Source organism: Patiria miniata, unplaced genomic scaffold (assembly GCF_015706575.1).
Source record: "Patiria miniata isolate m_02_andy unplaced genomic scaffold, ASM1570657v1 HiC_scaffold_9, whole genome shotgun sequence".
NCBI classification, from domain to species: domain Eukaryota; kingdom Metazoa; phylum Echinodermata; class Asteroidea; order Valvatida; family Asterinidae; genus Patiria; species Patiria miniata.
This window is the reverse complement of record NW_024037076.1, coordinates 27,210,955-27,237,309: the sequence shown is the minus strand read 5'-3', so window position 1 is coordinate 27,237,309 and position 26,355 is coordinate 27,210,955. Positions and strand designations below refer to the sequence as shown.

Here is a 26,355-nt window from a genome sequence, read left to right as displayed (position 1 = left end):
TGCGAGAGCATGGGTTACCTTTTGCATATGCAAAATAATAGTTGATACAGACACGACACATTTTGAAATGAAATATTGATCTTTGACTTTGAACGCATAAAAGACCACTGAACAGAACAAATCACCAGGAGTGATGCGCTCGCCCTCTACATACATTCATTAAATTGAAATGCTTGTTGTGTGACATTCAACATTTAAGGTTATTTTCGAAAAAGGACTGCGCAATCCTTACGAAATTGCCTATTAGCGAGTCCGTAGATAAGCGGGTTCACGGTGCTGTTGACTGCCGACAAGATTGCGGAACTAAACATCTTGGCGAGGACACCTTGGTCAACTGTCCCACCGTTCAGCACAAACAGATCCGTAGCGACATAGATCCAAAAGGGCAGCCAGGTCAACAAGAACACCACGCTGGTAATGAACAGCATGCGGGTCACCCTCCGCTGCATCAATTCCCTCATGGAAGGCTGGTTACCAGACGGAGGCTCCCTCCATCGGATGCGTTTTAGGACGCTTGTCTGTACGGCCCAGCTTTGCCCTCGGGCATCACTTACCGGTGAAGGCTTTAGGAAAGGCCTTCCATTTTGAGTCGACTCTTCAGTTGGTTGTCGACTCCGCGCTTTGGATGAGTTGCATTGTTCATAAGGCCTTAGGTATTTGGATGTTGACGTACGTGAGGTTGATGAAGTTGGGTGTTGAGGTTCCGATCTGCGCATCATTGATGTTGAAGCCGACGTTGATGGACCACATTCCGATCCACTATCAAGAGGTTCTACTCGCATCCGGCTTACTTTAGCCCTTCTCAGAAGTGTGGGAATGTTGTGGCTGATGGTAGGAATGGCTGGAGGTTCACTGCTCGTTCTCTCTAATCCAATGTGGACTTTACGTTGTCTCTTTATGGCCGCGTACACATTACCATAGCAAACGGTTGTCATGAGCAGAATCGTCAAATAGCCGGTAATGTAACAAACATAGGCGAATTTCTTCAGGTTGGGAGACAAGATGACGCCGCTCAGAATGCTAGGTGACTCCAGCACGACGGCGATCACAATCGACACCAATATGGCTATTTTGGCTCGCCGTTTGTTGAGGAACCGCTTGCTGAACCGACACACGCTATCGTAACGGTCTAAGGCGATGACGCCCGTCATTACGACCGACGTACCGAGCGCGATTCTGCAGGGAGCCACCAGAATCCGGACAACAAACGGAACTTCGACCCCGGCGATCGTATACGTGAACTCGACCACATTACGGATACGCAGCAGGCACACCGTCAGGTCTACGCCCGCCAGTCCCATGATGAGAACCTCAGTGCTCCTTTTGCGCGCTTTGCGCCAGTAAACCCGCAGGATCAAGGAGTTGCCGAAGAGACCGAAGAGGGTAATGAAGAAGTTGACGATTCCTCTCCAGATGGCCCCGTCTGTTCTGATTTCATCGATTCCAGACGAAGGGGGCAAAACGGTGACATCAGTGCTTGCCATTGTTAACGGTCGATGTTTGATGTTTTTCAGTTCTTGCTCCGATCATCTGATGGAGTTTTGCTAACGATTGGCCAATTCTGTTATTTTCTATCATCATGTTCCGAAGTTGTATCTTGTACCCGAACTTATCACAGATTCGTATGCACATATACCCACGCTTTTCTCTCTGACAAAACCCTTGAGTGCTCGCAAGCGAACCAAATAATGATATTTTGCTGCGGATCACGTGCTTGGAATGAATACTTTCATTGGTCGAGGAAGGGTGACGCGTCAGTTCATTCCAATCGATCGTAAAGACGAGGTCAGCATAGACGATCGTGATTGGATGTCACCCTTGACGTCATGCATAGAGGTCTCTTCCGTAGTTTCTTTCAGCTAACCCCCAGCATGATATTTCCGCACAAGATTACGCACAACACTTGAAGGCAAACATGAGTTACTTTTATGTCCAAAATAATCTAACGAATAAGTTATGATTCGGTCTAGTTTGCTGTCATGTAGGAGAAATCCAGAAAGGTGATTTCCCACGATCAATTATTGCCTGATTTTTGGAAATAAATAGTAATAGACGAAATCACGTTTCGTGATGTGCATGTTTTTAACTGTTTTCTCAAAAAAGTGTAATATCCATCGAGTTGAAACTTTAACAGGTTTGGTTTTGAACGTTCTCCTTTGGATTTTGAGTGGTGTAATTATTGAAAACAAACAAAATGCATGAAAAGAAAACGATGCTATACAGGGTGAGTAAAAAAAAAGAAACCCAAATGTTGGGACCATTGTTTAAAAGAAGTTCTGCATTTAGCATTTTCAAAATCTGGGATATGAAAGCCCAAATCATAAGCTTTCTTTTAGTACAAGAATTTTTTCAAAGCACCACCGTTTTAAGGTTCTGTCCACGGATCACAAAACAAGTTCAGTGTTCTTTCCACCAAACAAAACCAAATCACATAGGGATGTGTGTGATTTGTTTTCGTTTGGCTGAAAGAACGCACACCTTTTCTGTGATCCGTGGACATAACCTTTGAACGGTGGTTGTGCTTATAATTCCGTAACTTGAAAAGTACATGAGTGATTTGAATGATTCTTGTACTAAAAGATAGCTTATGAATTGGGCTTTCATATCCTAGATTTTGAAAATGCTACATGCAGAACCTTCTTAAAACAATGGTCCCAACATTTGAGTTTCGGGTTTTTTTTATCACCCTGTATATTCCTTTAATACAGTCAAACCATTGTCGAAATCTACCATTAAAGCTATAGTCCATCATTTGTAATTTGTGCATTTTGTTCGTTTGAAGCAACAAAAGAGTTCAAAATCTAATAAAGGATACTAAGCAACTAACCTGATAAAGTTTCAGCTAAGCTTCAGCTGTATATTCCGAGAAAAACAGCATTCTAAGATCTCAATTTCAAATCAAAAGTTACTGAATCATGTTTTGAATTGCAGCTTTACGCGACGTCGCGCACTGATCCGACGAATTATAACAACCGCGCGCGCGTGTGCGTCGTTCCAATACTTGCGCGCGCTGCGCTGAATAACAAAACGAACTACTAATTTAAATTTTCCTACGGTGCTTCTTAAGAATCACCGTTGGAAATGCCTTCTTTCGTTGATTACTTCAAAATGACAGCTTGCCAGAAAGAATAATTTCACAGGGAGTTTAGTTCCCTTACTATCTTTCAACTAAGTATGTTTTTCAACAATAATTACGCCAGTTACTTTTCGGATGGCTGCAAATGATGGACTATAGCTTTAACTGTGAGAGGTCACTGCATTCTGATGACTTTCTACCGCATACTATCATGCACCCGCCCAAGGACGTAAATCGATTCTCAAAAGTGTGTGGGGGAACATACCTTCAAGCATCCGATCAAGATCATCACTCAAACATCAGTTTCGAGTTTGGAATCATTGAATCAGCCATTCTGAGCTACACAGACATCATGCCACAAAAAAAAGTGAGGGGGGGGGGGTCCCGCATCGATTGACGCCCATGCACCCGCCTATGTGACATAGTAAGAGCACTGTATAGAGCACTAAAGATTATGAAGTATTAAATAATGAATGCGTATTTAATGTACAATATAATACTATTAACTTTCATCCTTTCCTTTGACGGGAAGGGAATCGACTTAAGTGTAAACTAAAAGGAAAAATAGACTGACATTCGAAACAAAATGTATAGAACATTTTGTTGACAATGCAAAATTAAGGTATTATTTTTTTTTCTTAATAGCGTACACAAAAATGATAAAGGACTTTGTGTTTCTTTCATTTTCTGTTATTATGCCCAACATCAATTATTGCAAATAATCCAGTGCACTCCTTTGAGCTGTGCGATGTATCAGTAAGTCAATTATTGACATGCTTGTAATGCCGGGGCGCGCATGGTTGTCGTCATTGAAGTTAATAACTGTTGGAGGGGTTCAAATATTTATATACCAGCCCAGGTTGGTTTGGAAAAGCCATAACGGTGAAGCGCTTTGTCCCCGCGGACACGCGCTCCGTCACTGCTCTTTAAGTGTAATTTATTATTATTCAGGGGTGTGAGTGACCACTGATAAAAATAGCTGAAAATAGCTGAAAACAGCTGGAAAAGGTGTACAAAAGCTGAACTTGTGGAAATCTCCTATACTTTTGTACACAGCAAGTGAGGGAAAAAAGCTGAAATCCAAAACAAAAAACAGCTGAAATCAGCTATAAAGCTGAGATGTCACACCCCTGATTATTACTATTATTATTACCATCGTTCTCAGGAGCTAATTTACATAAAGCTTTTGTTAAAATACATACAGGTACAATTATACAAAGTACAAATACCAAAGATTGTCACACAAAAAGAAGACACGTTTACATTGCGGTAGATGTGTGGACCTTTAAACAAGGATGTCCGCACAGTTCGGGAGCTTAAAACGTACTGTGGACTTGCACAGGTCCGCACACATACTGAAGATATTTTCAGACGACCTTTGACCTCAAATGTCTCAAGTCACCTGAAGTCCCCCTACCCAAAGATAATTGTCACCAAGTTTGGTTGAGATTGAAGTCTGACTTTTCTAAACAGTTAACCAAACCAAAATGGAACATGCATGGACACACACATAGGCCTACTGGAATTTGTATCCTTGTGGAGTCATTTCTTTGTTCTCGTGTACTTAAGTTTTCGAGTTTGAAAGTGTACATCAAAATGCTCCTATTTAGGTCTTAATAACCAGAGTTAATTTCCCGGGCTGAAATCCGGACTTCATTTTCCTTACGTAAAATACTTCAATTTGCGACGGAATCAACACAACTTTGCAATTACTAGTTTTTAAGTAAAATCCATATATCTATTTCGTGATAACCTTGTGGAGACGTATTCACCTATAGAAATTGACCTGTGCAGTCACATATGGTTGCAAAGACAAAGCGTATGTCGTTGATAACTTAGAGGCTATAACAGAGCAGTGAAATTCATGCGCCCCCAAAAAACATGACGTTGATTGTTGTGTTTCTCAGAAAATAATGCTCAGTATGATTGAAATGTTAAATTATAACTGAAGAAAAAAATCTAAACTTCATGTCAGTGAAAAAAATGGCCGTCATTGATGCCGAAAGGTCAATCCTCATTCCTGGTAAAGCTGACCTTCAAGTCTGGAAGAAATCGTTCGAAAACTTCCCAAAATCTATGTATTTATGGCAATTTCGAGGAATTTCACGAAGTTGCTATTTCACAAGTAGTTGAACACTTAACTCATTTAATTATTTTTTTCGAATTTCAGCTTATCTGAGATGTTGTTGCAAACGCCAATGTTACACCTTGAACTATCTCGAAGGAAAATTTCGATTTTGAAAGGATTTTCTGCCGACCTAACCCACGTGCATTGTTCAGCAAAGCGCCGTAGGCGCCACGGTTGACCAATTTCGGCCCGGCAGCACAACAACGACGGGTATATTAGCATATTCATTAGCGTCACTTGGCGTGGGTCTCGGAACTGACCAATGGAAGCCGGCAAAAGGGGTGATATTTATCAATTAATAATTCGTGAAGGAGGCTTTTCTCCAAATTTTTACTGCACGCCATAATAGTTAGGAACCTTATTAATATTCGTAAGTTTTGAAAAGATTGACACGTATTGCACGCACCGGTACAAAGGTCTTTTTTTCCAATTTCAATGCCAAGTTATGAACATATCACAATGATTTTTAGCACATACTTGGATCATTATAAGGGAAATAAACCCTGAAAGTTGCATGAAGATACGGTCTTCTTAACGGAAGAAATTAATTTTCAAAATTTAGTTTCATTCAAAATAAAGTGTTACGTAACCTTTAGAAATCGCCACGGCTGCGTGGAGACGTTTACAATCTTTTGTTCCCTATTGTGCACGTCTCCACAGAGTACCGTGAACCAGATCATTATAGTAATAATAATATTACATTGTTTCTCACTCGTCCGCAGAAAGCAACCACTGTGCAGCTGCACATCTATGTAGCACTGAACAGCTCGATTTTTCAAACAAAATTGGGACACTATAATCGTTCTCGCATGGATAACGCTAGTCTGAGTATCACCCGTTATCCACACGGAGGCTAATCTCCTGTATAACATCTGATATGCCCAGACATGCAGATATATATATGCAAGCCGCGCGCCAGCCAATCGGAGTCGACTTTACTAAATCGTGACGTCATTTCATTCCCGAATCAGGACCGAATGGTTTTGATTGGTCAATTCGAATGCAGTGTGTTGTAATACAACAGCCGGGCGCATTATCGCGTAACATGATACAGAGCGAGTTACACAGTTTTTTGTCCATGATGACGCGCAACGGTTCGCTCGTACCCCCCGCCCTGCAAACAGGACGCTGGGATACTCTGATGAGCTTCACAGAATCTTGTGAAGGAAATGGCCTATGACCTATGTACAAAGCATCTGGCTGCAGCTGTTCAAGACCGCAGTTAGACAATGTGCGCAAATGCTATCCGAAACTTCCCATAGAATGGCGCGCATTCCATACGGATGCGATTTCTGTTTCATTGCGGACCATGTGGACCAAATTTTGAGCGTCGCATAATGCAATCCGACCGTTCGTGATTCGGAACGGAGCCTGAGCGAGTGACGGGAATTGTAAATTTACAACACAGATAAGTTTTACAGAATTTCCTACATTATTACGCTTTTCAACGATATAAAACATCTCTAAACTGGAATAAAAGAGTAATCAATCAGTCTTAACGGCCTTTTCAACCCTTGCAGAGTCATGACCTTGATGACGTGTAGGTCACTGGTCACGCAAAATCCAACCAATCAGAGCGTGAATTCATCAGAGTATCCCAGCGTCCTGTTTGCAGGGCGGGGGGTACGAGCGAAGCGCAACGGGTGAATGACCGAAGACCCGATATAGAAAGCGTCCGCTGATTTGGCCAACATCTAGAGGTCAAGAGATGGGTTGTCTTGCCTCAGTAATCAGCGAATCTGCTCACATAATTATTCCATGTACATTGACTAGGATAACGTCAGAATAACACAAGAACGCCCGGTTTTTAAAGGATGGTGGTGTGAACGTTTATGTTCTACTTTAAAATGCTCTTTCCGTTTAATTTAAAACACGTTTTGTAGTCCGATGGGCAGTATTCCAGGCCGTAATGTCCTTTTAAAATAGTGTTTCACTGACAGTATACTGCTACAACATAAAAAGGCAGGGAGAGTGTACTGGGGAAAACACAACCGCGAGTAATAAACATTTAAAGTGCATTTTTTTTTATTTGCGACACCCGTTCGTTCGCATAATTGCAGGCTGAATCTTGTTAGGATAACAGCACTTTGCGAAAATATCATTCAGGAGCAATCATGGGCCTGCCAACCCGTCTGCCCGAGGGGAATTGACGTGGTATACACAATAATTCGCGTAGGTACGTGTTTGGTTTTAATTATCGCGGGCCAATAAAAGGGGAAATAAAACGAAAATTGACATTTCAATAATCAAGTTACCTAAGGCCCGTTGGCTTATGTAAGGCTTTCGAGTACGAATTGTATAATTTAAAATATACACCCTTTGTATAACAGTAAAGACATGAACGGCAACCTTTTTGCACTAAAAAATATATATTTTATAAATACATGTAATAAACTGTTGAATGGAATGGTGCCAGAGTATGTAATGACTGGCGTGTGTTAAAAGCCTCACTTTCATATGTTTAAGCATGATTTGAAATTATTCATCCGAGCAGACTGGTATTAATTTGTAATGAACTGTTATTTCATTGCCTTTATTTCTACTCACAAGTTCGAAAACTGAAGAGTTTACCTCGCTTTCAATTTAATATGGCCGACTCGTGAGTAAAGTCTTATACAATCGGGCGAGCGAATGAGTACGGTACTTATACATTTTTAATAGTACTTACATTAAAATTCATAAAATACCCGAGAGTTTAGCCATTCCTATTGGTCGAGAGCTTGTCACGTGGGTGAATTGAAACTGCTGATAGAACACCAGTAAGCTCATAAGAAATTTTGGCCAAAGGATGAAAACTTGTGTTACTGTATATAAACAAGCCTCAAAAACTGAAAGAGTTTGTCGAACAAATTTATTGACACTTCCAAAGTCCCAAATAGTCTAATATTTCCCTTGATACAACTAGGGTTTTAAATGTTGGGATGTTAGTCCCCACTGGGTGTGGCCTACGGTAAGAAGACAATCCTAAAACTGAAAATCATTGATAGAACTTAGTAGAAATTCGAAGTGAAAAGGTTTAACGAAAACTAACAACTTACTCAATTCTAGTGGGGAAGACCACAGTAAACACATCTTTACATTATCCTGACCGACAACTGGTGTCCAGTCCTTATCTACCAATTCTCAACTGAAGATACGAGATTATTAAAATGCTATTATAAAATGTCCTTCAATTCCCTTTCAATTTCGAGCCAAATTTCAGAAGGGGCATGACCTTCCTTTGTAACCAATTCAAAGCCTGTTCTGGAAACAGACTGCTAGTCCAAGCCACTTCTCATAAAGCCAGTGAGATGAGATAATTTAAAAAAACAATTGCCACCTTGAAAACTGGGAGGTAGACAAATTTGAAATTTGAAACATTGAAAACAGGGAGGTAGAGAAATCAAAATCTGAACCAGGAGAATTAAAGTAGACATGCTTAAAGGCACACAGCGTGTGTCAATAAAAAAAAATGTAGCAGTCAATCCATTAATATTACAAATACTAGCACTGTTTTTTGCAAAACTGATCTCTAGAGTCTGAAGGTGTAGTAAATACTCTACACAATGGTCTTTATCCCATCTCATTTGGACACCCCAGTCCAGAGATACAGCTAATTAAATGAAAAGACTTGAATTCCAAATTGGACCACTTTTTAGATTATCTGGTATCTAACAAAAGGCATTCACATACCAAGAAGGCATTGTTTGGTGCCCTCTGGTTCCAGTAATAAGGACTTACATGTACTATAAACCACTACACAGACAGGTATACACCTGAGCCTAGCATAAGATGCTCACAGGCCCTCTTGTGTCAGGAAATCATACAACACAGGCAAGGTTTCTCCGTTGCTAACTTGCTACTTGCTACTCCCACTGCCTCTCCCCTTAATAGCCCCACTGTCGACTACTGTACAGCTATATCCTTCCATACTTATATGTCCAAAAATGTACATAGCTATTATACACAATTTATGATACAATGAGAATCTTATGTACTGAGTTCTAGTATCTTCTCTCCAGCTGTTCTATTCGTTTGGCCTGCTCCTCGATTCGGATGTCCTTCAACTGAAGCAACTGCTCCAGCCTCCTTACTTTTGCTTGTAGTATCTGAAGAAAAGAAGACAAAGAGTAGACTGAAGTTGTAAACTTTTTTTTAATGATAGAACAGAATACATGCATTTATCCACGAGCTGCAATAATGAACAATAGATATCCAAGATCAAAAAGTAGATCGTGTTTCCATGGCCGCTTTATCTGTATCTGTATCACTATAGTCAGTAAAGCATCCCAGGGCAAACATCACACCAACTTATAGAGGGAAGACAATGAGAAGAAATTACAGTTTTAGAGGTGGGAGGAAAAGTCCAGAAGATATTCTGGGGAAAACCCACGGAATCAGGTACTGGTAGGGACTGAAAACCCAATCCACATATTGACCGAGGCGGGATTCGAACCCCGGTCACAGCGGTGGAAGGCGAGGAAAGTACCGCTACGCCAACCTGACTCCCACAATGAAAACATTTTTTTCTTAAAGCAGTTACCTTTGTCAGTTCAAACGTTAAATATTACAGAATATTTCTCTATGAATGGAAAGTAGGGCTTTCAGTTGCTTGGGTAAAATACATTTTAAAATAGCATTTATAAAAAAAATAAAACTGACGATATATGTAGAGTGTCTGCACAAACACGCACACAGACACGTATGTTTGTTTATGGTGTAAATCAAGGATTTTCTTTTGTTCCTCTTCCCTTTTTCCTTTGTTTGTACTTTAACTTTTTCGCAACAGCTCTCAATGGTTTTGTACACGTTTGCCAACCGAGGAGTCCTCGATTCGGTTTCTGTCCTCGATTCATCGATGATGTTGCATGCGTGTGTCCTCGATTTACGCCATAAACAAACTCACATAATCACTAAAAGTAGATTTTAGGACAAGAGTGTTATTTATCACCAGATTTACCAGAATTATATTTTCAAAAGTCTGTGGGAATGTGCAAGCGTTCTCTGATCATCAAAATATCTGTCAATGTCAGAGGTTAACTCCACAGTCTTTTGAAAACGACAAACAACGAGCGATCCACATTACAATAGGGCAGGAACATTTGTCTTTAAACATCCATTTTTCAAATTAACAGTTAAAACTGTAATTCTTCAGTTATGACCCATTCTTGAATGTTCACCTGTGATACCACACTGAACTGCACTGTACCACACATGCTTTACCTAACCTAAGCCACGAAAATAGAAACTGTCATTAATTCACACAATACAAAAAACCACAAAGCTATGAAGCACTCGTCACAAAGTGGAAAATGAATAACGTTTAAGAAAATCAAGCATCTACAAACTGTTATCTAGACTGTTATTCAAGATGCAGTTTGGGCAAAGCAGGAATTGTAAGCCAAAACCAACTTTTTGTTTTTTTTGCGTCACTGTAATTTCTTCTCGAGTCAAATGTATCATACCTGGACTGTTTCTTGCGATGCCAGGAGGTTCTGTTCCTTCTCCTCTAGTAAAAGCCTGAATTCTGTGCTGAACTCATTCGTGTGGTTGATAGATCTCACTCTTCCTACATGGCTACAAAAAAAAGAGATGAGGCATGCCATATGGCTTGTGAATTCTCTGTGCGATATGTGGAGAGTCCCTTAAACCAGTGATCATGAAGATTAGCGTTTTAATTGATTTTGAAGTCTAGTCGTCCTGTTCTCTCCAGTGTTGTAGTCGAGTTCATCACAAGTCCCCACAAGACCTCACAAGTCCTCGCAAGTCCCCACAAGTCCTCACAAGTCATCACAAGTCCCCACAAGTCCTCACAAGTCCTCACAAGTCATCACAAGTCATCACAAGTCATCACAAGTCATCACAAGTCACAAGACTCCCAACGAGTCCTCACAAATCCCCACAAGTCCTCACAAGTCCTCACAAGTCCCAACCAGTCCTCACAAGTCCCCACAAATCTCCACAAGTCCTCACAAGTCCTCCAGTCTCAAGTCAAGTCACAAGCTATTCCAACGAATTGTAACAAAGCCACTCCTTTGTTACTGTTCAATGTTCATCCCCTGTTACTTGTGACTGCAGACTTGTGAAAGGACTTGTGGTGGACTCGACTACAGCACTGCCTCCCTGTACAGATTCGTGAAATTTTAACAGAAGTGAAAAAAACAACAACATGAGGTCTAGTACGTACCCCACCCTCTTCCTTTTCCCCCCACATTTTGAACTGGCTGGACAGTCAGTCAGCCCCATCTTACATTTGCCCTACTCTCCCCCCTCCCCTCCTGACCAGGAAGGTCGGTAGGGATGGGGATTGGGGATGAAGGTCAGTTTGGGAACTTGGGAAGGAGCGTCTGGTACAAGAAGGAAAGAGCTTGAGGCCGTAAGGAAAATAGAAAAAGAAAACTGCAGTCTTACCTAGTTCCTTTTGTGCCTGCGTGTACAGTCGGCGCCTTGGGAGCTTGGGGCGGGTGTTTGGGCGCTTTGCTGCCTCCAGCTCGGCCTATAAAATACGAAGGAAAGACAAAATCTTTATTAAAAACCCTCCTATACTTCTAACTATTACAAACTATCAAGAAACCTCACCCCTACCTCTCTCGGTAGCTTTTGTACAGACTGGTCAACAACTACCACAAATCCCTCAGGATTACACCGAATAACTGCCAAAGCCCGTATAAGTTGTTTGACAGATTGGTTCACCATTAACACTGGTACAGGTTGTGTGGCTGCCATTTTAACCTGTCAATTGTACCAATATGAGGCAAGTTTACAGACCTGTTAAAGTTGGGTGACCTGATAGATGTTGATCCATTGGGCTACTCACTACACATCGTCACTGAGAGAGGGAGGGTTAACTCTTGGCTTAAATCCAGTATGCAGTCATATTATGAAAAGGAACACAAAATTATCCATCCACCCTTTTCCAAAAGTCTTTTGCCATGAATGAGAAAATTTTCAGACAGAGGGATCTTTGCGACAAACTGTCCCACAAATACAGAGTGTATGGAAAGATGGCAACAGTAATTTCTCGCTTGTCCCTCACCATGAGTCTTGTCCGCCTTGCCAGCACCAGAACCAACTTCTTTTCCACCATAGTAGCCATCGGGAGACAACTGTGACCAAAGAAAAAAGACCCAATATTTAAGCTTTTCATGATGTGCATAACATAAAGGCTTTATGAGGTCTGCCTACTCTTGTTTTGCTTCCGAGAAAGATTCTGCTAGGCTCGGTAACGTTAATTACTTTTTAACCCTAACCCCCTAGTAGTTCCTCAGGACTACCCTGCTAAATCCAACAGAGTCCAACCGGAGTTTCCTGCTCAATCCACTGTGCCTTATTTTCAGTTGTCTGCTGGATCCAACAGAGTCCAACTTGGCGTTATAATGCAGTTCAGTTGCCTGCTGAATCCAACATTTTGCATGAGGAATGTGCACAAGGGGTTTACTGCTCAATCCAACAGGCTCCATCGGGTATATGATATAGTTGGATCCTGTTGGATTCAGCAGGGTTAGGGTACCTTATCTGATTTGTTGGTCTGCCTGAGATAGAGATCAATCTTGTGTCTCAATTGCCACAGCACAGCCTCAACGACTCCTGGCTTGCTGTTACACACACTGCGTACCACCACCTCTTGCATATTGAAGCCGATTCTGGGAAAGACTTTTCTGCAACAGAAAATCAAAAAAACATTGAATAGAGAAGTTAGCGCTTGAATCGTTTCTCCTTAAAGGTTATAGTAGAACATTTGTCACTGGTGCTGGTTTTTTTGTGTGTTTAAACTTAAGTGAAAAAAAGTGCTCAAAATCTCAATAAGTGTGTTTAACAACTTACCTGATGATGCGATAGCTCTGTGAATGCAGCATATTTCGAGTACCGGTAAACACAATATTCTGGATCTGGATTTCAATTCAAAAGTTGCCAAGTCTGACCCAATCCCGAAATCAGCATTCAGGACGTGATTCTCCCTCAGCCGATTGTTGCTACATGATCATCACACACTGAACCGACGATTCTCGCTAATAACTGCATCCGCGCACGTGTTTCGTGTCAACGCACTTGCACCCATTTACGGATTCGCCCAATTACAAACCAAATGCCAACGGAAATTTCTAAAAAGCTGTTACTCGACACACAGTGTGGGGACTGCTTGTTTCATGTGCCAGTCCATTTTGTTGTGTTGCATGTCTTCAATATCTTAAGTGTTGGGACTCTCCTACACAGTATTGAGAGTCCCAAATTATCGGACCAAGGTCGTCCTCTAATACTTAATAATAAAAGAGATCATTGCAGACTAATTGATTCGCAATCAAACAGGTGAAGCCCTGTTTCCCTGTGTACCTGTTTAACGTTCCCCAGTTGCTCATCTTCTGCTGGGTGGAGTTCGCTGGCGAGTAGTTGTGAACGTCGACAATCTTTGGCACAAAATGATGTACAATCTCCGCAACCAAAACTGCAAGAAAGTAAAGGCAAATAAATATGCTCATAACTTTTTTTTTCAATTCAATTCAAAGTAACGTTTATTTCCACATAATCATAAAGAAAAGTACAATAAATATAAACAGATGTGGAGGCACGTTCCAAAAAAGCGGGGCTTGTCGAAGAACAGCCTGTTTACAAAAAACAAAACAAAGTAACAGCTTCACAATAAACGAATAAATATAACAACACCTATAACAAGAACACAAACAGTGTGTATACGTGTACGACGACTAAAATAAGAAAAGATATGATTCAATAAGAAAAAAACAATAAACCAAGATCAGAAAAGTAAAGTAACTGGGGCTTACTGAGGTGACTGGTGGATTAACAAAGACTTCAGTTTGTGTTTGAAAAGAGCGAGTGATTTACATTCAGAAAGTGGTAAGGGAAGACTATTCCAGTTTTTAGGGCCTGAGAACGTAATAAAATGTTGAGAGAGAGTGGTTTTAACCAGTGGAATGTGAACTTTAGAAGAAGACCGAGTATTATGACTGTGAACAGATCTGTTTAACTGAAAAAGATTATGCAGAGTTGGAGGAAGTACATAACTGTGAGTTGAAATTCATCCAAGGGGGCATAACTTTTAAAGGCACTCCTCGGGAACACTGACAGCTCAATTCTCATTTAGGCCTAGGGATGCTCTCGCCAAGGTATTTCCGCCTAAAACTCTTGTCAAGGTATTTCGCCTAAAACTTAGCTCCCAGAACAGTTTCAAAGCATGCAGGTTTTGAAAGATTTTTGGGAAAAAATGTTGCAACCTGACGCCACTTCCGCGATTGTGTACAAAGTCTATGGAGAGTTAAGAATTTTGTATTTCCTAACAAAATTGGAAATGTTTCATCATCATTTTTGCAATGAATGACCTTCATTGAGATGATATATGAAGAAAAAAGTGGCGTCATTTTGCAACATTTTTTCTGACTACTGTTTTGAATCCTGACTAAAAAACAGTCAACACAGACTGCAGACATGACAGATAAACTGAAGTTTTGTTTTACCATTCATCTGGTCTTCCAACATGTCCAATAAATTCCATTAAATGTGGACAGTGGCTGTGTCATTCTTTTTTAGGGCGCCAGGCCCAAGTGTTGTATTAAAAGAACTCACCACCGTCACTGAAATCGCGAGTCATGTTCCTTTTCGCACGGCTCAATGGAATCTCGTCGACCCATGCGTACAAATCCTGCAGCTTTTCGTCGTCCAAATCCGTCATATTACCGGCTTCATTTGTGTCTGTTGTTGAAGCTTTTGTGGGGACTATTTCACCCATTAAATACGATTTAATTTGCAAATTTCTGGATATCCTGAACGGTCACTGTAGCTGTTAATCTTCAGTCCGCTTTGAAAAATTGAACAGCCTGTTTTACGACAAGGAAAATGTTCAGTTGCAAAATTAAATCTCATGAAACTCTACAAAACACTTCTCTCGCGAGCGCACGGTCGTCGCCATGTTTGTTGTTACCCAAACACTGACGTCACATAACGATAGTACATTAGACTGGCCTCCAGTCGCTTCCTATTATTTTCTTCGGGAGAGTGTGGCACAGCAAATTCAATTCAATTCAATTCCACATTTATTTTCATGCTTCATGAAGAGCAAATTTACAGTATTTTTCGATAAGGATATCCAGCTTACATCTGCATAGCGAAAGAAAATATGAGTTGTAGAAGGGATTATCGAAAAGACTTAAATACTCAAGCCGTACGGTAGCTTGAAAGGGAGCTAGGGAGGGCATGCACTGGACCCAAAATCATTTGACACTAGAGGGCACTGTTCATAGCCGACTGGATCTTGTTTGGCTTGGCGCTTTTATCCGCAGTGCATAATGTTGTATGATTCAGGCCTGTTCTTCATTCCTTCTCCCCTTCTTTTTTTGTACGGCGGTGGGAATTTGCCGTTTGCCGTGACGATGCATACCGCCCCCAATTGGCCAGAGAGTGTCTGCAAGTGCACTGAGCGGGCTGTTTGCAGGGCTAGGGTGCGGGTTTCGCTCGTAGCTCCCCCCCCCCCCCCCCCCCCCCCACGCCCTGCAAACAAGGCGCTGGGATATGCAGATGAGCTTCACAGAATCTTGTGAAGGAAGTGGGGGTGGCATTCTGGGTAATTTATCATGACCTATGTATAAAGCATCTGGCTGCAGCTGCTTAAGACCGCAGTAAGCCAATGCGCGCAAATGCTATCCGAAAACCTTCTCATACACATTCCATACCGGATGTGATTTCTTTTTTATTGCGGACCATCTGGACAATTTTGAGCGTCTCATAATGCCATCATTGACCCTTCCTGAAATCGAAACGGAGCCTGAACAAGTGACGGGAATTGAAAATTTATATATCAGATAATGTTATGTCTGATCTTTGGTGTAGTAATTCAGTATACAAATATTGAGTGGCTCAGCGTGGAATGGGAGGAATATTATCGCAAGGTAACATCTTGACTTTTCTATTTCACGAGGCGAAGCCGAGTGAACTGGAAAAGTTTTACCGAGCGATAATATTCCTCCCATTTCACAATTTAAAGCCACTCAATATTTGTTTTATATAACTGACATATAGATCATTGTCATTTGATATATTTGAACTTTTTTTCAATGCAAAACTGGAGGAAAATGTATTTCTCTCTTCCAAACCACCCTTTCACGAAAATGTTTGAACCCAACGCTGTAGCGCTGGCTCTTTGGAACAATACGCGCTACGCGCAACGCTGAACGCGCACACCAGCATCCATTTGCACACAAATACCGCGCCGTGGAAATAGTACTTTGGTTGCTAATGGTATAGTACTTTGGTTGCTATGCGCATAGTACTTTTGGCCGTGCACAGAAAGATAGCAAAATTAGAATTAATATTTTAAATTATTTAAATCTGAACACAGGTGAAATATACTTCAATTTCAATACAAAATTGGTGGAAAATGTATTTCTCTCTTAAAAAACTACCCCATCACGAAATGTTTGAACCCAAGTCTGCGGCGCGCTCTCCTTGGAATAATACGCGCTACGCACAACGCGCAACGCGCACACCAGCATGCATTTGCACACAAATACCGTGCCGTGGAAATAGTACTTTGGTTGCTAATGGTATAGTACTTTGGTTGCTATGCGCATAGTACTTTTGGCCGTGTACAGAAAGATAGCAAAATTAGAAAGTAACATGTGACTCGCTCTCGGCCAATCAAGACACAGAATCTGTGGGTGAGGTGTTATAATATACAAATATTGAATGCTTCGAGTGGTGTAGTACAACTAGCCTCCCGAGGTGATCCATGGACCATTCTATTTTCCCGAGGCGAAGCCGAGGGGAAATAGAATGGTCCATGGATCACCGAGGGAGGCTAGTTTTACTTCACCACGAGATAAAGCATTCGATATTTGTTTTATAACACTTCACCCACAGATTCTGCTTGATTTTAATATTTTAAATTATTTAAATCTGAACACAGTTGAAATAAACTTCAATTTTAATACAAAATTGGTGGAAAATGTATTTCTCTCTTAAAAACTACCCCTTCACGAAATGTTTGAACCCAAGTCTGCGGCGCGCTCTCTTTGGAATAATACGCGCTACGTACAACGCGCAACGCGCACACCAGCATGCATTTGCACACAAATACTGCGCCGTGGAAATAGTACTTTGGTTGCTAATGGTATAGTACTTTGGTTGCTATGTGCATAGTACTTTTGGCCGTGCACCGAAAGATAGCAAACTTAGAAAGAAACATGTGACTCGCTCTCGGCCAATCAAGGCACAGAATCTGTGGGTGAGGTGTTATAATACTTTTTGAGCCGCGGCATGAATGGGAGCAATAACGAATGCCACGTGATGTGAGTTCCACCAATCAAATGACAAGGATCATGTCGGTTATATAATTTCTATGAACACATCGCCCCGAGTACTCACATACGCTTTGCTCGATGCACTATCAGCGTTTGTACGCCAACTCCTGAGGAATGCTGAGATGCTGATTTGAAGGAAAGAGCACTTAGGCCAAAAAAAAAGTATCCGGTTTCTGGTCTGCGTGCGTCACCGTAGCAATGCGCGTCGGCAAATTCTTTTTTTTTTTCAATGTAAGATGATGTCTCAAACCGCCAAACTCACTGGTTTGACTGGAATCCTGATGCTAACACGTTTTTAGATGCTAACGTGCTTTTAACGTGTTTTTAGATGGGGTTACGATCGGGTATAAGCTTTATGTGGCCTCTCTGGGCTCCCATATATTTTGCACTAAATTATTTTAGTCGGGCACCATTTGCACAGGGTGTTGCAATTTTGTAATCAGCCAGACTTAGGGAGCGATGGTCGTGTATCTGGAATAAACGCTTTTAATTAGTGCAATTATGTAAGGGAGCATACTTATGACCAGCCTGGCAGCTCATGCACGATGTCGATGTCGCTGTATGGTCTGACGTTACTGTTTTCCCTGATTTTTGTCTTGACTATCAAAATTCCCGAAGAATGTCCGTGTCGGTCGAGATCGTAGGTGGGTGCAGACTTCTCTCACCTCAAGCTCCACTCTGAAAGATATTTGTGAGAGTTTGAAGGGGATCAATGCGTCATCTGCAACATCAGCCGACATTTGAAGAAGAAAAAAGTAGTGCCAAAAAAAAAAAAACGCGCCGCCGCACCACTTTTCGGACAAGCTCGATACCAGAAACCGGAGACTTTTTTTGGCCTTAGCGAGAGAATCATTTGTCCTTCACCATGGACTTTTTACTCGCAAATATCAACGATACTTATAACTTGTCACGAACAGAAAATGGCAAGCGTGCAACAAAATTGTTATTTGCAACTCGGTGGTTTGACTGGTGAATAAAAATGATGGTTTTATTTTGCTTTTTCCAACTGCGATGTTATAATGTCACCGACAGTCATCACAGAGGGCGGCTAGATTGTGCCTTTTTTCCTTTAAATATCGTCATATTAAATACTGTCATTCCCATTCATCACCGTCATCCCCCAAGGCAACATAAAGGACTTATCTGTCATACAATTTGATATATGCGGGAAATATATTGGAAGGGATACGCTATTATGTTCTCCCCCTGTGACGCATTGATCCACCTTTTGAAGCTCCCATACATCCTACATAAATCGCACAAATAAAATTGATCAAATTATCCTAAAGAAGTTACATGTAAGTGGTTTCTATTTCTTTTTATTTTATTGCAAACGGTCCTACGCAGAGCGGATCTCTCCGGCTTAGCGAAATGCAATTGACATTGCCTTAAAAAGGACTTACATGCAGTAATTGGAGTTATGTGAGCCATCGGGGAAAGAATCACGCTTCCTCCCCCATTCTTATTTTTTAATGTTCCTGAAGGAATGGTTTGCATCTACTCTCACATGGGATGTAATGTCGTTAGTTGCCGCCACCAGCCTTAATTTAACTTCCAAAAGACTATTTCAAAGGCATATCATAAAGCACACTCATTGTGAAACTGATACGCAAAATAAATCCGACCATTATTACACTGGCGTGTAAGTGGTTTTTATTTCTTTTCGTTTTATTGCAAACGGTCCTACGCAGAGAGGGTCTCTCCGGCTTAGCGAAATGCAATTGACATTGCCTTAAAAAGGGCTTACATGCAGTAATTGGAGTTATGTGAGCCATCGGGGAAAGAATCACGCTTCCTCCCCCATTCTTATTTTTTGTAATGTTCCTGAAGGAATGGTTTGCATCTACTCTCATGGAATGTTATGTCGTCAGTTGCCGCGACCAGCCTAAATTTAACTTCCAAAAGACTATTTCAAGGCATTTCATAAAGCACACTCATTGTGAAACTGATACGCAAAATAAATCCGACCATTATTACACTGTCGTCCAAGAGCACATCTCCTTTCTGGAAATGTATATGTTTTCTGAGTGCAGGAAGTCATGTCTCTTGACATGACCGAAATTATTGTTACTGTCTCATCTTCATGGTTGCTAGAAGCTCTCTTTGTGATCATTTAGTGGTCGGGCAAAACCCGACCACTGTCTGGAATTGTTTCTCATAAATCTTCTTTGTTTGGGTCTTTCTTTCTTTCTTTTTCCGGACAATAATTCTCCGCGGGTTTTCTCCTAGACGTTTTATGGTATGAACTTGTAACTTTCAATACACATGGACCCTCATCCCGAGTGGCGCATATTACAAAATAATTTATTGTGATGGAAGGATTTAATTTCGTGATTCTTTGTTCTTACATAAACATTTTCATAACTTAACTTGGCAGTGTTTTATGAAAAAATTGCCTGCCCGACCACTCTGCGTTTGTAACAACAAACGCGAACCTCTAGTTACTTTTCTTTTTCTGTGTCTATATGCTTTGCCCGAAAATCCATTAAAATGCATTATGTTTGGCTTCAATATTTGTTCATATTCTGTTCCATATGGTTAATGTATACTCTGATCAAATAGCATTGTATGTTATCATATATTGCTTCATATTATTTGAGGCTTTATTAAAGGGCCCGTGCAATGTCATTTTGTTTAATGCTATCCCTTGAAAATGTACATTTTGTGTCCCATTTAACCTTACTTTCAATTTTTGATTTGCCATTTTCAAGGGTATTTTGGTGCCTTTTTGGTTTGTTTTATGCTAATGCGAATTTCCAAATTCATGAGTAAAACTAAGATGTCATTTCGGGAAACATACCTCAATGTTCGTTATTTTTTTCAGCACACAAAGTTACCAGAATTGTGGATATTTCGCGTTGCATGAATTTTCTTTTCTTTGGTGATTCGTTGTTGTGTAAGTTTGGTAGTACGCCAGTGAGCACCCCTTTCGAACGTTTTTTTAATAAGTACATTTTGGGTCCACAATTTGAACAGAATACCCCTAAACTGAACAGTGTCTTCCTGAAATGACATCACAGCATCAGCACATTCAGTTGTCCGGAAAAAGCATGGACTTTTTTATTTTAAAGAAAATGCACTTTCCAGTAACATCAACCAAAAGGGATGGCAAACAGTTTTCATATATTTATAAGGAGTAGAAAGTCGCACAAATGTGTTCCTTAGAAAAAAAGTCATCGCTTGGACCCATTAAGCTGTAGGTATCCGTTTCTTATTTTCGTTTTTCTTTCTTGTTTTAGTAGACCCGGTCCAATCCCGTTGATTGCCAGATAAAGTTATACTGGATTTTTTCCGATCTGTCCCCATTGATGTATATAAGTTTACTCTTGAATTGTCGTTTGTTTTATACAGATCACTAGTTATGTCTTCAGTGTTATAATTATTATTCATTTGAAGTACATTTTGCCCCTAATTCGTGGCATACAAGTCATGTAGGTGCCGTTGATTTTCAGCCAGCAGAACTGTATTTTGTTCCATTTTTACATGGTCCTGACATTTCCTATATTTCGTCATAAGGCCTCGGCATAATCCATATACATATTGACATATTTTTGTACTTCCATCTGATTATTTTTCTACCGTTTATATAAGCAAAACACTACACCCATATAGCCGCCGTCCTGTCTGAAACTGAATGTTCGTTTTCGTTGACTTTGTGTTTATTAAAAAAAATCAATTATTTTTGAGGATTTACTTGGTTACGTGGCTCTAAGAATATAACGGTTCTGGAGTCAACGCACTTCCCTGCCTTTAAATTTGGGGAGACTAATCAAAACTAATGTTGTTAAGATCATCTGATTTATGTGTCCCTTCAGAAACGTCAATGCACTAATATACATGCATAGCAGATAAATTTCATCAAACAACCGGACTGCCTTCATGATTTTCATCTTTGAAAATGCACTTTTCATGCAGATCTGAGCTGATTATCGGCGGTCCTCTGTCTTTTTTTACTACAGATGTTTGTCAATAATTTGATTGGAATAGCATTGTATTTTTAATCAGCCTTTCCTCGACGTCGTGAGTTGCGATGATTTGTTTTTGCACACTCGTTGTCAGTCCACATGCTGCTTACGATGCAACGACCAGCAGGGGCGGCGGAACGCTTTTCAAACGGGGGGGGGGGGGGGGGGGGGGGCAACACAAAAAAGGGGCACTTGCTTCAGAAAACGGGGCACCTTCCGTCGGTGTGAAAGTGGAGGAAAAGAATATGGTCCCGTTCATTTCGCTATATATAAACATGTTTGACGAGGAACAAATTATGAATAAGTTAATTGTCCATCTTGCTCTTTGTGTTTCTTTTAATACCTATATAGTTATGTAGAGAGACCATTTTTTATCGCAAGAGGGGCACTGTTGCTTTTGATGGCCATTTGTTCACGTGAAGAGCACTATTATTTTTAGGGGTCAGTTTTCCATCTTGAGAGGGGCACAAATTTAATGTTGCGAGCGGGGCACTGACTGTGCCTTCGAGGGGCAGTTTTCCATCTCGAGAAGTTATCGCAAGAGGACCACTATTGTTTTGGATGGCCAATATTCCATCTCGAGAGGAGCACAATTTTATTATTGCAAGAGGGGTATTTGTGCTTTAGAGGGGTCATTTTTCCATCTCGAGAAGGAGAACAATCTTGTTAATGCGAGAGGGGTATTTGTGTTTTTGAGGGGCAAGTGAGACAAATTTTTTTGTAGCGCGATCATATGCTTTCACACGTGTGCGTTTGAGGGGCAGTTTTGTTTTCATTTCAAGGGGGCACAAATTATAACCGCGAGAGGGGCACTTTTGTTGCCCTGGAAAAATGGGGGGGGGGGAGTTCCCCTACCCCCCGCCCAGTTCCACCGCCCCTGACGACCACAATGACAGTGTTCACGTATATAGTTGCTCACTTTACCCGTTATTTCATACCCCTTGTATTATCTTTAGTTAGGCACGATGAGCGGCCTTGTGTATAGGTTCCCATGCATGTTATTGTAAGTAAACATAATTTATGTAGACAGCATGACTTATCCGCGCGATCGAGTTCACATAAAAATCACATTAGTCACACAAAGATCCATGTCGTATAATGTGACGGACTTGCATCACTTGTAAACGATTTGTATGGTGTGCAAAAGCGTCAAAACAGGACAAGCCTCGAAAATGAGTTTTTGCCGCAGGTACTTTAAAATGACAAGTAGGGGGAAACGTGCTTCGGTCATGAAAACAGTCATAATTGTTTTAAAACTTTATGGTCTTGTTTTTGTTCATAACCTGTTCTTGGCTAGTCAGTTTAAGATAAAAGTTATCATGTTAATTCCTCCTTTGCTCGTTCTTCCACTGCATTCCCTGTTATGCGCCTATCAAATGTTTCCCCCCCCCCTCCCCCTCCACCCCCCCCCCCCCCCCCCCCCCCCCCCCCCCGCGCAGCCCCAGGTCCGATGTCGGGATTTGGTCAGTTTTTCAATTGAAACAATTGATAGGCGCATTACCTTCATCCACACTGGTGTACCTATTCCCCATTAATCCCTCGTGGTCTGTCCTCCCCTATTTATTCCGTCCTTCGTACGTTCATACTCATACCCACATTGGTCTGTCCCCTAGGGATACCTCGTTTGCGTTTCTCCTCCCAACCCTGCATGCTTGTGAGTCCCTACATGTTTGTTTCTTGTACCTCTGTCATTTGGCCTCTGAAGAAGATCTTGTTAAGATCGGAAGGTCAGGCCGCCGTAATGTTTTAGATTTATAAAACCTATGCGATAGCCAAAAAGGTATTTTTTTTTCGTTTCATGACAAACGATAACATCCATCATAATTCGGCGTGGCACAATAACGCTTGTCAAAAATATCTTAATAGCCCTTATTGGTCTGTCATGCGTGCCTAGTGCATAGTTTGGTTCATTTGCAGAGCTGCATTCGCATCATTGAATTATTATTTGTAAGCCTTGTCTCGGTGCAACTTGCACTCGTTATGACCCGTAATGGTTCCATATCGGTTTCTAACATGTCATCAGGCACGAATCAAGTTACTGATTGTTCTGATTAATGTTTTCATCGTTAGTTTTCATTTCTTGTGGTACCTGCATTCTACTTAATAAAATTTGATCTTAGCATTTCCTTCTTCCCCATTTGACGTTTGAATACATTCTTCTTCTACGAGTTTAATTTCAGTAATAGAGCGTAAAAGTCTCGCCAGTTGATTTTCGCTTTTCAGGTGAACGTCTTGGTACCAAACACTGACTAGTCTAGTCGCAGACTCCTGTGTTAGAATGTATCCAATTGCTCTCTGCGTGATCGATTAAACGGAAATTGAAGCCAACAGTTTTCATTTTACGATATAGGCATCAATTCGCAATATTTTCAATTATTTGTTGCCTGTTACACAGTCCGTCTATTGCCCTTAAGTGGATAATCTTTGTCAGGTCAGAAATGCTCCTTCACAATCATGGTGCCAGGAGGTGCTGTATTCCCGTAAAATCTAGCAGGTTTTTGAGGTCAGCCTGCACGCTCTATTGTTTGTATCTGTATTTCACCACAAGTCTCGTGCCTCTTCGTACAGCAGTTTCTAACTGACGAGGCTATACATGTATTTTGTTCTGCAAATAAATCAATTAATCCTTTATTTTAAACTATTGCACAACTGTTTGAGTCGAGTTTTTAGCTGCGGAATAGCAGCTCAACTCATCATGTCTCTCCGTTAGTTAGTCAAACGTTGACATCATGGATCTCCGTTAGTTAGTTCAACGTTGACATTGACATGTCTATTGCTCCTACATATTTTAACCGATTTCAACCCAACTTTGTCAAAAATATCATTTGCTCAGCCCAACATGTCACATGACTAAACTGGGGTCAAAGGTCATCATGGGGTCACGGGGATCCAAATCCTCATTTTTTAAAACTCAAAATACTACTCCTTCCAGAAATTAAATGGCACAATCACGTGACTCGTGCATGAACACGAATTAGTTGGGTCGAATTAGAAACACGGACATTAAATGGATAGCTGTATTTTGTTTATTTTTCCGTGTCACCTCCTTTATCTTAGGAGGGGAGTATTGGTTTCTTCCCTTTTTGGCCTGACTCATTATTTTTAAAGCCACGTGCGCCGCGGACTGTAAAACAGGACAACCGAGGACGTGCTCTGTCACGAGGATACGCAGAAAGCTTTCGCCTGACTTCTCCCCGGCCTCTTTGATGTATTTTATGCAAGGAAGATATTTCGAAATTGAGAATAAGAAAAAGTCGCTTTGTGCGAGCTGCAGCTGTAGCTATATTGTGTGACGATTTGAACACAAATTGGTTCGACACAATCTTCCGCCTTTAGTTCAACTTCATGCACGTCTTCGCGGCAGTGCCTTAAGTATAGTGAAGCCCTGTTATTATTTATTCCTCCCCCGTTTCTAAAATTAATTCCTTAAAGATGTCCGTGCTCCGTGCTCTTAGAAAATAGATTTTTTCCCCATTCCTACCAAATTTTCAGTGTTTGTTTGTTTGTTGGGGTGTTTGTTTGTTTGTTTCGAATTTTAGAAAGAGACAATTCAATAACTAAATGTCGGTGGATGTTAGGTTTGTTCAATGTCTCATTTAAATGTAAATAACTTTTATATTGCTAGGATAATAGCAATCTGAAAAAAATAAAATATTTTTTCGGATACGTGTAACTCGAAATAGCACGGGGAATGTATTTTTAGGCCTAACAATACACTCAGTCGTCCGGACATCGCCAAAATGTAGTATATATATTAATTTTCTAGCCATATTTCAAAGGTCTGGTTCACAGAAATCCACATAATGTCTTTATTTACGGAGAAAATGTTAAAAACCAAGTTCCACTCAAATCCGGCGCTTACAACCGTTCGCTTACATTCGAGCAGTGAAAAAACCATCGCACTTTGAGCAAAAATATCACATTAGGCCTATGTGTGACAGTTCACTAAACAGCAAAATGTCCGAGATACATTTTGGGATCGTCCAGACTCTTTCTTTTGAACGATCTGTAAAACTAATGTCATTTCGTAGTAAACGCGCTCCGCGCCCAAATGGGCGCATTCCCTCAAAGGTCGCCTTTGATATAGAGTTTCAGCCTATACGCTTTTTTTTTTGGTCATGCGCAATCTGCTGACGGGCTTCACTCGTACCCCCGCCCTGCAAACGGGACGCTGGGAAGGGCTAATCTCTTCGAGGTCTCATTGGATAGGTTTTGCGTGACCTGTGACGTACATGCAGCACGTACAACTGCTATTTATAGCGCGCGCTAGCTGCATGCGAAGGTCATGATATGAAGTTACCCATAATGCCATTCGTATACTTCCATCACAAGATTCCGTGAAGCGGCATCCGTCAGCCTTTTCCAGCACCCTGTTTGCAGGGCGGGGGTACGAGCGAACCTGCAATCTCGTGGTTTAATATCGCATCGGTGATGGGTAGAAATATCAAGAAACAATTATTAACCAGGCAGTGTTCTCTGAGCATTTACGTGAAGGTACCTCGAGGGAAGATTCACGTTTACAAAAAAATAGCAGCCTCCTTGCAGTTACCGTTTTGATTTATATTCTCGTGTAAAGTCAAAGTAATGTTTGGAAGTCTAAACTTCTGTTGTTATCGGAATGTTATCGGAAGACGCTGACATTACTTTTTACGGCAGGCTTTATTTGAGAAACTACCAGTACCCTTTTGCTATATTTTTGTAACCAAATTTACGAGGTACGTGCTTTGGGTATTCTCGCACATTCACGTGGACAGTCACTAGAATAATACTTCGGATATCCAGACGTACATGCTTTGTGATTTTAGCAGCCGCAAGATGATTTTTCGCTGGCTAGTATTATTTCTAGTGGTTCCGAGGCCGGCGATCACCGGCATCATCCCGAGTGCAGCACACGCCAGC

The 26,355-nt window shown here is 41.0% G+C and overlaps 2 protein-coding genes across 2 annotated transcripts; both read right to left on the bottom strand.

Annotated features, from left to right (window-relative positions):
* Positions 1-200: 200 nt before the first annotated feature.
* On the bottom strand, positions 201-2,143 carry LOC119720992 (D(2) dopamine receptor-like). Its single transcript, XM_038190856.1, has one exon. The coding sequence runs from the start codon at positions 1,482-1,484 to the stop codon at positions 201-203; it is 1,284 nt and encodes a 427-aa protein (XP_038046784.1). The 5' UTR covers positions 1,485-2,143.
* A 5,562-nt stretch (positions 2,144-7,705) lies between these two features.
* Positions 7,706-15,141, bottom strand: LOC119720622 (sperm flagellar protein 1-like). Its single transcript, XM_038190370.1, has 7 exons — positions 14,763-15,141; positions 13,515-13,626; positions 12,694-12,841; positions 12,220-12,289; positions 11,595-11,679; positions 10,649-10,760; positions 7,706-9,292 (listed from the first exon to the last, which is right to left on the bottom strand). Exons 1-7 carry the CDS (start codon positions 14,923-14,925, stop codon positions 9,188-9,190), a joined length of 795 nt encoding a protein of 264 aa, XP_038046298.1. The 5' UTR covers positions 14,926-15,141; the 3' UTR covers positions 7,706-9,187.
* Between the last annotated feature and the right edge of the window lie 11,214 nt (positions 15,142-26,355).

Bases quoted from the DNA above. Each gene is read 5' to 3' on its own strand.
- LOC119720622 (XM_038190370.1), bottom strand. From the start codon at position 14,925: ATGGGTGAAATAGTCCCCACAAAAGCTTCAACAACAGACACAAATGAA. The intron at 13,627-14,762 runs GTGAGTTCTTTT...ACTTTCTTGCAG, and splicing joins TCGCGATTTCAGTGACGGTG to TTTTGGTTGCGGAGATTGTA. The intron at 12,290-12,693 runs GTACCCTAACCC...CTTTGGTCACAG, and splicing joins AGACCAACAAATCAGATAAG to TTGTCTCCCGATGGCTACTA.
- LOC119720992 (XM_038190856.1), bottom strand. From the start codon at position 1,484: ATGGCAAGCACTGATGTCACCGTTTTGCCCCCTTCGTCTGGAATCGAT.